This window comes from Scomber scombrus, chromosome 14 (genome assembly GCF_963691925.1).
Source record: "Scomber scombrus chromosome 14, fScoSco1.1, whole genome shotgun sequence".
Taxonomy (NCBI): domain Eukaryota; kingdom Metazoa; phylum Chordata; class Actinopteri; order Scombriformes; family Scombridae; genus Scomber; species Scomber scombrus.
Window position 1 is genome coordinate 17,613,494 of NC_084983.1, and position 12,173 is coordinate 17,625,666.

Genomic DNA, 12,173 nt, shown 5'->3' on the forward strand with positions numbered 1-12,173 from the left:
AAGCCTTCTTCAATGCAGTATGATGTTCATTTGTGAAATTTTGGCCTCCCTGATTTTAAATTTGACGATAAAGCAGGGTATGCATTAGGGCATGGCTACGTCGTGATTGACAGGTTGATTGGTTCACAGGTTCAGGAGGGCGCCTCTTGCTCCTCCCGATGCCCATTTAAGTAGAATCCATGTTTTTTTTTTTACCCGGCATGCACCGGAAATGTTCAAGATGGTGCTGCCCAGATCCGAAACTATTCGCTTCCAAGCAGCAGTCCACAAACCAATGGGTGACGTCACGGATGTTACGTCCATTTTATATACAGTCTATGCTCACAACACAAATGTGTATGAATTTCACCATCAGTCAAATGTTCAAGGGATAATTCATTCCTTGTCTATTCACCACTATGCGGTCTTGTTTGTTGTGGTTGGTCTCAATAACCACAACAATAAGTCTCAATAAGTCTGTAATATAAGCATTTTGAGGTCTGATACCTGATAATTGATCCATAATGATGAGTCTTTAATGGACAGACCCCAAAAAAGTGCTGCAGCTACAGAACATTTGAGGCTGCTGAGGTCACAGCAAGTCTTTGTGCCATTTTTTTCTCTAAAAACTCTAAACTTTCTCTTGTAAATTAGTTTCCCCTGTCAGGATTAATAAGACATTGATCTATCACTACATTACAGTGACTCTAGGAAGAAGCTCCTGTAGGACTGACATTGAAACCTGATGTTGAAAATGTTCTCTAAATCAAACTAGAGCCACAATTGATAATTATTTTCATTACCGATCATTTTCTCAGTTAAAATCGGTCTTTAAAATGTCAGAAAATGTCGATCGATCCTTCCCAGAGCCCACCTAAAAATGTCTTGAAATTTGTCCCACCTGAAAGATATTAATTTTACCACCATTGAAGATACGAAAATATCCACATTTAACAAGCTGGAACAAACAAAATTGGGCTTTTTTTTCTTTTAAAAAAGTCTAAATGAGTTGGTGTTGAATTTCCTGTCCACTGACTAATCGTTGCAGCTTTTAAAATCAAACTCAATCACAGCTGCACTGGAAAAATCCAACAACATCCAACACACTTGTTGTGTGGCTGGTTATTAATGAGAATAAGAAAGCAGCAGCAGCAGTCTGTGGCATTCATGATTATGGATCATTAGCAATGATTAAACTGAGTGGTTTACATAACCCAGATCATTAACATGACATTAATGAAGCACACTGCTCCAAAAAAAAAAAAATCTCATATTGAACATGAGAGAGACATGTTGTGAAAAATAAATGCTGCAGTCAGCCGTGTAGCCTTCAGGTAAAACATGAGATTTTAAAACTAGACTGCTACTATAATAAGATACATGTCCTCTATATTATTAGTTAGTGACAGATAAAGAGAGAGAGAGAGAAAGAGAGAAAGAGAGAGAGAGAGAGAGAGAGAGAGAGAGAGAGAGAGAGAGAGAGAGAGAGAGAGAGAGAGAGAGAGAGGCCGGGTTTTAGATGTCACATCATCTCTGCAAAGACGAGGGCAAGACAGAGGATTATTTAGGACAAATACGTATTGTTTTTCTTAAAAGTGAAATAACCTGATGTTCAGCTTTTTTGAACTGGTCATAAAATCAAGTGAGTGTTACTTGAAAGGTGACGAGACCACCCTGGTAACGTTTGACTGAGAAATGCATCCAACTCTTTAGTCCACAGAGTCCTGAGTGTGAGTCTTTTCTATTTGAGTACCCCCCACAAGGTAAACCTAATCCACATGGAGGCCCTTGACAATGTTTGGGGACCTCTCCCCTCATAAACCTTACGTATATACTGTAAGCAGTGTTGGAGAGTTACTAGTTACATGTAACGGCATTAACGTAGTTTAATTACACAGTAAATGTAAGTTTAATCCGTTACAGTTACTGAGAAAAAATGTGTAATTAAATTACAGTTCAAAGGAGGTTACATCTGAAGTCAGACCTTTAAGATTTTGCTCAGGAGGGTTTTTTCCTCATTTTTTAAATATTTAACATGTTACTGAATACATATTGCTCTTTTTAATTCTTTGAAATCAATATTTTTTTCATATTTTGTAAATAAATCATGATGTGGGCTTAAATGGTGTAACAGTACGAGTCAAGCCCATGCTGATTCTTGACTTTCTTCACATGATATCTTCATTTTATATTCCAAAATCTACATGAACTAATAAATACATTTTCAAATGAGAGATAAGTCTTGCTTTATAAGAAATTATCTCCTTTATAAATCATGTCAGTATCCATGAAAAACAGCAACTGATATCTTGGTGGGATTAGTAATAAATTACTTTGATTAAGTAATTTAAATAGTTACATTACTTCATACATTTTATAAATAGGGTAACTAGTGATCTTAAACCTATTACATTTCCATACAACCCTGTATATATATGTATGTATGTGTGTGTGCGTCAGAGAGAGAGAGATGCACAACTTGAAGTCCAGGAAGGTCATTTTGCAGCCCCTGAACGTGCCTCTCTGACATGTTTAGAAATGCATGCGAAATCCCATTTGAAATGTGGTCAATTTAAATAAAGCATGTTAAAACGCTGCCTCTTACATATAAAACAACACAATTAAAGATGTTTCCTAAAAGGTCACAACCCACTCCTTAATTCGGCATAAATAAAATAAATCTGGAGACAAAACACTGCCAATAAAAGTGCACTTTTCCTCTCTGCTCGCTGATACTTTCCCCTGTATCTTTTGGAGGGAACACAAAGCAGCACCACTACTTATAAAAGTTAAAATTGTATTCAAATAAATGTCCCTACATATATTAAAGCAGCGCCGAATTGCAAAACGTGAGGTAAACAATGTGATATAATCTCAAATTATCTTTTAAGTGATGCACAGACACACAAACTAATGCAGAAACGCTTAATTGCCAGATTTTTAAAGGGGGTCTTGCAGAAGATTTGAACCAACATAACGGCGCGTATGACTGGGGCAACAACACCACACGGATTGATGCCTCCTTGCACAATAAGAACATTTCTGATACATTATAACCCCATGTACACACACACAACAATGATACATTAACAGTGTATCTCCCTCTTCAGCAACTAATAATGTACCACAAAACATCTAAAGAGAGGCTTGAGGGGGGGGGTGGGGGGGTTCATGAGGAAAAAATAATTGGAAATCCGACCACTCGCCACGCAGACAATCGATGAGCCATGTACGAACGGATTTGCACATAAAAAACGTGATTTTAATAGGAAAACACCCCAAAAAAATGCAAATTTTTAAGCGACAGAAGAGGTAAAAGCAGGGATAGGAAACGACAAAAGGATACAAGTAGAGATTTAACATGCAGTGCAAATTCCTTACAGCACTTTGCTTGAAGGGGAGCAGAAGAAGAAGGGGTACCACTACCTACCTTCTCATTGAGACGAATGATTTGGTCCATTTTGTCGTCGTTTTGTAAAAGCTCCCTCAGCTCAGTGGTGCTCAAAGCTCTGTAGCCGTCAGGAGGACAAGTGTTGGACTCCTTCAAGTTGGACATTTTTTTAAATAATTCCCTTCAAAAAAAGACTGGAGCTGTGAGAGAGGGAGAGATAGATAGATAGATAGATAGAGAGAGGAGGAGAAGAGGGGGAAACGCAGAGTCCCGCACAGCGCTCACATCTCGCTCGAGGAGTCACACTGGAATGCTGCGTTCAGCCCCGCGTGCAGCAGCGTCAATGTATCCACTGTAAACACACAGCTGCGCACGCATCCTGTCGAGACCTTCAAAGTAAAACACCCTGCAGTAGTGCAATTGTTCACGATACAATATTATATTATCTTATATCATTAAATGGACAACGATTCGATAATTGCCAGAGGTGGGGAAAATGTATTTAATTATTAGAGTTATTATATTGTTATTATAGTCAACTAAAACTAAAACTGGCAGTGAAAAAAATATTTAGTTAACTGAAATTTTAAAAAAGAGAATTTTGTAAAAATAAATAAATAAAACTAAATAAAAATTACAATGAACAATGCAAAACTAAGTAAAACTAAAACTAGCAGTGAACAAATAATTTAGTTTAATTAAACTAAAAAAGAGGTTTTGTAAAAACTAAATAAAAACTACAATGAACAATGCAAAACTAACTAAATCTAAACTGAATTACAGATAAAATCAGCTTAGTTTTAGATTTTTATTTTCATTTTCTCCCTCCATTTTTACTATATTCGGTTCAGTTTGACTTCTTGAAATAAGGAGCTAGTACCAGTATAGGGAGACCACAAAAACGTCTCATCCTGTTGAGACCTTCAAAGTAAAACACCCTGCAGTAGTTCGTTTGTTCACGATATTATATTATATTATATCGATTCTACGCACAACGATTCGATATTTGCCAGAGGTGGAACTGGGAAAAATCTACTTAAGTACATAAACGAAGTACAAAATACTTTGTTACTGTACCAGGGTTATTGTAGTTAACTAAAACTAAGACTAAAACTAAAACTAGCAGTGAAAAAAAAATTTTGTTAACTGAAATAAAAATAAAAAAGAGGGTTTTGTAAAACAAATTATAATCGAAAACTAAATAAAAACTACAATGAACAATGCAAAACTAACTCAAACTAAACTGAATTGCAGATAAAATCAGCTTCCCTCGCTAATGTGAGTAGTTATTTTTCTGATGACTTTTTACTTTTACTCCCTACATCTGAACACATATGTCTGTACTTTGTACTCGTTACATTGTCAAAACCGGCTCATTACTTGTTTCAACCTCAGTGACATCAGAGAAATAAGACATGACCTGCAAATAAGCGATAGAAAAGTGATCTTTTTTTTTCTTTTGGTGTATGTGCTCTGTGTTGCCCTGGAGGCTGCTCATATCATAATCTGCTACTGGCAAAGTCCCAACAATGTGTGCAGACAGTCCATGAATATGACAGCAGCAGGAAGACTCCACCATGTGAACACATGCTGTGCACTGTGAATAGTTTACAGAGGTCGATTAGAACAGCAATCTGTGACAGTGAGTCAGTGTGGAGAGATTAACGTGGCTTTAAAAAATGAACACGTTACGCTCAGCCCTTAATTGCATCGTGATTAACGCGTTAACGATGACAGCCCAAATATTTATATTGTATATATTTATATCATATATATTATATATTTATATATATTCTGTCTGAAATTTGCCTTGCAGCAAAACTAGTCTGTGTCCAGTAATTTTCTTTTGTTAAAAAAGAGGGAATCTATCCTATTTTGGGCGCCAAGAACTTTTTTCGTTTTGCTGAGTTATCAAAAGAGGTATTATATCATTGACGGTAAAAATTCATTTTCCCTTTTTACTTTTGTACTTAAGTACATTTCAGAGCCAGTACTTTCTTACTTTTACTTGAGTAAAAGAGTTGAATCAGTACTTTTACTTTTACCAGAGTCTTTTTCACACAAGTATGTGTACTTCTACTTAAGTACTGTCATGAGCCCTCTCACTCCACCTGTTACTTCCTTAATTGGTTCCCATTATCTGCCACTCTGCTCACCGCTTTCTCTACTCACCCTAACTAGTCCCACCTGTCTCTTCCCTCCTCTGCTCTGATTACTCTGCCAGCTGCGCTGCATTACCCACTAACCTCTCCCAGTATTTAAAGCCTCTTCTTACAGCTCTACTTTGTCAGATCGTCTGCAAAGCCCACACTCTGAACCTGTTTGCTCGCACTTATATCTGATTCCTGCTTTGTGACCCCGGACCTGCCTGTATCCTGACGACTCTTCTGCCCCGGAAAACTAGACCTGCCTTCTGCCTTCTCGACTCCTGACTACTCTTCTACCCCGGTAATTCTGACCAGCCTTCTGCCTTTGCACTACGATTTTGGATTCTCCTTGAACTGTACTTCTGCCTTCTTTCATCGTGCTGTTGTGTTTGTGTTCCCCCTCCACCAGGACTTCTGGACCACCCACTACCGGTTCCCTTGGATGCATCATTGCCACTGGGGGGGACACACACAGCACGTTGGACGGACCACTGGAACTCCTGTAACCCTTCACCACTGGAACCCTCACTCACTTCCAACTTCCCTTTCCCTGAAAATTCAATAAACATTCTTGTGTGACGCAATTGTGGTCGTCTGTCTGATCCGTGACAAGTACAGAATGTGAGTACTTTTGCCACCTCTGATATTTGCCAATATCATAAAGTCTGCCACGGTACGATTTCAATTTGATGCGATTCAGGAGCCAGCGATCGATATGAGACGATATCACAATCACTTCCATTCATATAAAATTACAAAAAGCATCTAAAATATCATTTGACATTTTTATTTCTCACTCAACCAGACATTTAAATGAGAAACAACCTATTTTTAAAAAAAAAAATAGAAATAGACCTCTGTTCACTTTAAAGTGCCACATTTTTAAGTCTTACAATTTTCACATCCTATAAAAGAGAACCAAAAGAATATTAAGTCACTATTTTTGTACATTAAAGCAGGATTTTTGCTTCTCTTTCAAAACTGCCCAAAAGATGAGCAGCAGCACATTTCAGACAGTTTATAGTCTGTCCGAAGCATTTGATGATAGCCTTGCCTCTAATCCAGCTGCGGACATGTTGCTGGCTGCTGAAATGTGAAATCACAGCAGTGATACTCATTGCTCTTTTAGAGTTGTGGTTTAGTTTTTGTGGAAAAATAGCTGGTCAGGATCTTCACTGACTTTTTTTTCCTGGCCGTTGCCATGGCTCCACTTGCACGTTTTGTTTGGAGGTGTGCATGCGTGTATCTTTACACCCTTACCCTGCAGCTGTAATATCACATGTTCATTAGTGAGCTTTTTTTCTGTTTACACAATGATTAAAAGGATGAGTTCACAGTTTCTCAAGTGTGTCTTAAAACAACAGTCTATTGCCCAAATGAACAATAAAGAGAGGTTACACCCTCGCTGTAATTGGATAACTGCTGCTTTGTATCAGCCGGATTCATTTCAGAATTGCTGAGACCAAAAATGTGTGTGTGTTTGTGGTGAGGGCTGGGATGGGGGGGAACAGTATACCTTAAATTAGTCAGATTAAAGACCAGCTAATTGGGGACTACTTGTCCAATAGGGGAGACAAGCTTGGTCTCCAAGTGGGGAAAAAGATGATTTTCGGGTTTGTTGTCAAGGTTAGGGGTACATAAGGTTAGGGTTTGTGAAATAAATGTAAGTCTATGTAATGTCCCCGAGAAGTGGACCGTAAAAAACGGTGTATAAATTGCACCAGTGTATGTGTGAAGTCTATCATAGGCTACTTTCAGGGACAAATTTCAGATTACAGACCAGTTAAGTGGGGACTACTAAAAGACGGGTCTCCAAGTGGGGAAAAGCTAATTTTTGGGTTTGTGGTCAAGGTTAGGTGTAGATTAAGGTTAGGGTAAGTCTCCTGGAAATGAATGAAGGTCTATGAAATGTCCCCAAAAGTTAACCTGTGTGTGTGTTAGTGAATCTGACTTATCCTACTTTTGGGACACATTTGAAACTTCAAACTTGTTAATTGGGGACAGCTGGTCAAACTGAGGTCTTCATGTTCAATAAATTAAACTCAAGTATCTATATTGATATTCCCTAAATGCTTAAATTATTCAATCTTTCAAAATGTGACAATAGTTGCAAATGGGAAAGAGCTGATTTTTGGGTAAGTGGTTAAGGTTAAGGGTAAAGTTAGGGTTAAGCAAGTAGTGATTATGGTTTGGGTCAGGGGCTTGTGGTCCAGTAATAGCAGCGGGGCGCCGCCATGCCCGTAATTCCAATTGTGAAATACATATTTTTATGAAAATGTTTTGATATTGTTGTGTTGAGTATAAACTGCAGTTGTCACTCTCACATAAATCACGTATAATTACAGAAATGTGCAGTTACTAATGAAAAAGCACTGCCTGCAATCTTTGTCTGTGTGCCGAAGGGCATGCTTTTCTCTGCCTGACGGCCGTGTGTGTGTTTGTGCAATGTGTTTGGCTGCTTTTCCTATTGTTCCTACAGCTGGATGTTTGAGCTTCACTAGAAATCTGTTTTCACATCCACCTGCTGGAAGTGGAAAATTTCTCTGAGCTCAACTTGAATCAGAGTTTTAAAGGAACCCTGACTCTTAAGACCTGTATGCCTTAATACGATATAATTGCCCTCTCCAAATAAAATATGTGGTTAGAAATACATTAAATATTTTCATAATTTAAACATCTTCAACAATTAATACATATTTTGACATATAGAGGACGATCTAACACTACATGCGCAATGAACTCTGCGTTGATGATATAAAATGGTTGCATTTCGAGAGGTGATGTAAGTCTTCACAGAGAAAGAAATGGATGAATATAACTTCCTAAAGACCTGCAGCTGTGTTCTCATCACTTCAGCCCGGATGCGTTTGACCACAGCTGTTAAAAGAGCTAATGGGTGCTGCTGCAAAGACTAAAACCAAATGCAGTGTCTATAATTTTCTCCCACAAGGAGTCTAATGTTAAACACCATCGGATAGTGAGTGAAATCTGCTCTATAAGAAACGTCAAAGACATGAGATGCTGGATGCTCTTCTGTTAAGAGGTAATGTTAAACAACCCTTTCCTACAGTTACAGCCTCTGAAGGTGAACCATCGGACACAACCTTGATACACACGGAGGAGCCTGACAATCCACCAGTTTAACCATTGACTCTTTCATCATACAACGCTTACCTTGAACAATCACGGTCCATATGCAACTTAAATATACAAGTGTGATGTGGAAACCTGAATCCTCCAGCGCACAAACGCAGAGAACAGACTTTTGAGGAGCAGGTGTCATTTTAAAGTAATTGAACATTTTTTTGTGGAAAAAAAAAATGTTAGACACATTTTATTATTACAAAGTCTTAAAACAAGGGAAGAGATCTTTAATCAAGAAAATAATTGGCAGATTAATTGATAAAACTGATGAAAACAATCATCGGTTGCAGCCTGAATGGAAACATGATTAAACTCAAACTAATTTAGGAAAATGCACTATAAGCACAATATTATATTAAACCTGCAATAACTGTTTTTTTTTTGTTTTTTTTACCACTATGTTGTCAAATAAGCTGAGAACACAATTTTGCCTTGCAGAGTTTATAATACCAGCCTTCCTGGATTATATTTAATTATCTCACCAGTGCCTGAAATAAAACACCCACACCAACAAGACCTTTAATTCAGTTTAATGCTGTTTTCTGTATCTGATCATCCGGTACAGTTCCTATCATGTCAGTTCATGTTGTGCTTTAATGGTGCTTATTTCCACACAGAGATACAGTTGATTAAATGAATAATAAACTGTATTTCTATAACAACTTTCCAAACTGAAGTTATGAGGTGCTTCACATAATACACTATGCATTATTTAAGCAAAATAAAATTAACACAATAAAAACAATAAAATTAAAATATAAAATTCAAAATGAATCCTGCTGTTGTCCTCCTGGGTCAAAATTGACCCCAGGACAACAGGTGATAACTGAAAAATAAGGTATAACTTCATTTAAATGAGGCCTATTGACCATCATTTCCAAAAATATGTGTAAAACCTTTGGTAATAAGTGGGAATGAAGCTGGCTAAAAATAACCAGAATTGGGTGATAATTTATACCTTTATGCTTTAAAAATAGTCAAACCAGACCAGGACAATTTTGACCCGGGAAGACAAAAATTGCATGCTGGAGAGGAAGACAACAGGAGGGTTAACAAACATTTGGGGGCCACTGGAGGTCTGGAGTCCAGGGCCAGTTGCCAATAAATGTGCCTATAATCCAGTTTTGACCATACAAGTATGAAACAACATTGAAAAACTATATATTTTGTGTACTTTCTCTTGTTTCTTTGCATATTGTCTCCCATTTTCTGTCGCTAAATTAAAGTAGAGATCTTCACAGTTTTGTTTGTTGCTGTATAACAATAAAGGTTAACTGAGGAATTCGATTTTTTTGTTTTTATGGCCCTCAAACGTTTATTATTCTGTATAAAATCTGCCACAATAACCGCAGATCTTTTCAAACATTAGAGATATCACAACAAAGCAGATGTTTATCACAACATAAAAAAGCTCTAAGCATAAAAAAGACCTGTTTACTTCCTACTTTGTAACAGTTGTCTCTGCCGTATTTATCAGTACTATAAAATCATCATCAAACATGAGACTGCAAAACCTCATTTAAATATGTGCATTTCCTAAATTATTTATTATAATCTTTTTAATTAGTAGATTTTTCCACCAAGCAGTTCCTTAGTGGCTAAAGGCTAATTGTAAGAGATGAAGGAAACAATTATGAGAGAAAAATAATCTTGAGTGTGGTCCCATTTTATCACCATTTTTGTTTAAATAAATATACATTTTATAAGCAGCTGTATTTGAGCTGTTTTGTGTCCAGTTTCTCATAGACTGTCATTCACATTTTGTGCATTTTGTGGTCTGCATCATCTCTTTCTAAAGCCCCTTTTTATTAGTTTACTAAACCCTGACCCTCCCTACATTCAACGTTATCCCAAACCCACTTAAATCCATTAAACCCCTTTGTGGTAGAAGTGAAGCAGTGACTGATTAATGACAAGATACTATTATGTGGTCCGTGTGAGGAATTACTAATTATATTTTTATAGATTTTTGCTGTTTGCAGTGTAATATTTCTCTCATCATAGTTGGTCTAAAGCAAAAAAGGGGGGTGTTAAAACTGAGTGAGAGGCTGATCAGCATCCTGCAGCCACCAGGGGGCGCTCAAGTCAACCAGTGTTAAAAAAAGAAGAAGAAGCAACACATTTATGATAAGAACTCTCCTTTTATGTGTGAAGCTGGTCTCTCTCTCTCTCTCTCTCTCTCTCTCTCTCTCTCTCTCTCTCTCTCTCTCTCTCTCTCTCTCTCTCTCTCTCTCTCTCTCTCTCTCTCTCTCTCTCTCTCTCTGTGTGTGTGTTTACACAGTCTATTATTACTGTGATACACTGGCAGCTTGTCACACTTGGTTATACGCTGCCTCTCACCCAGTGCATGCTGAGATAGACTCCAGGGCCTTCACTTTTACTCCTCCTCACATACTTTAATTATATAAATATTTATAAAACTTGTTTGACTTAGAATGCTCTTGATTTAAAAGATTTAAGTCTCTAAAGTTGGTTTAGATCATTTTGATACTTCAGGGCTTTTCCTTGTAATGGAGTGTTATTACCTGTGTTATATTGGTACTTTTTCCTTTACTTACAATGTTTTATTCATAAATACCTCACCAGTCATTAGTAAACGGGTGATTAATCCTTAATTGAGCTTTCAGAGAGCAGACAGAGTGTATTCTTGGAGAAAAACATTCACAAACACAGTATTATGGTCCGACTTTGCCTAAAAGAGGAGAACATAACAACCATTGTGGCTTCAATTAATGTTATTAATTGAAAATAGAAAGAAGAAGATGTGTATCAGCAGCACAAATATGTAAAAAGTAGAAATATTTATCAGTTTGTGTATTCCTTTACTGACTTTAGGAAAATGTTTCATGCTTTAAAAAAAAAGTGTTTATGTAAAAAATGTGTCAAAATTGGCCTTGAAGAGTATGTGAGTATTTCTTCCACTACTGGTTTTATGTTATTAAAAGTCCCCACACACACATTTGACTGTGACTGCCTTCGACAGCACTTCTGACTTTCAGGAAATGAACTCAGGTTTGGTTTCTGACTGTACGCTTGGCAGCAGCAGACCCACATCATCACTTTTACTGACCGTGGCTGCCAAAAATGTGGTAAAAGAGGCATGAACTTTGGTTTCTGCGGACAAGATGTGTGTTCTTTTTTGTGGATTGAAGATGTGAGTCGTGGACTATCCAGGCGTCCACGGATAGTGTTGCCTTTCCAACCGAATAATATGTTTTTAAGAAGGTTACTATTGCACACATGCACCACCTCTACTCCATGATTATGTGAATCATCATCATTTCAAGAGGCTCTCGGGCACTTAACTCGAGAGGACATAGTATTTGCAATTTGTGGGTATGGTAGTCATTGTTGAGGAGATTTAAAATGATTACAAAGACCAATTTCACATAACACAAATCATTTATCAATCTTGTACTCTGAGATTCTTCATTACAACACTGCAGGCTTGTGGTTTCCTTTTATGATCTGTGCAATACCCTGAGATAAGAACATCAAGTACATACAAATAC

At 37.3% G+C, this 12,173-nt stretch overlaps 1 protein-coding gene across 1 annotated transcript in view; it reads right to left on the reverse strand.

Annotated features, from left to right (window-relative positions):
• The window catches only part of vps37d (VPS37D subunit of ESCRT-I), a 42,087-nt gene extending 38,426 nt beyond the window's left edge, over positions 1-3,661 (reverse strand). The window contains exon 1 of the mRNA XM_062433721.1: positions 3,410-3,661. Coding sequence (XP_062289705.1) covers positions 3,410-3,535 — 126 coding nt within the window. The 5' untranslated portion in view covers positions 3,536-3,661. The remainder of the gene's footprint in view (positions 1-3,409) is intronic.
• Between the last annotated feature and the right edge of the window lie 8,512 nt (positions 3,662-12,173).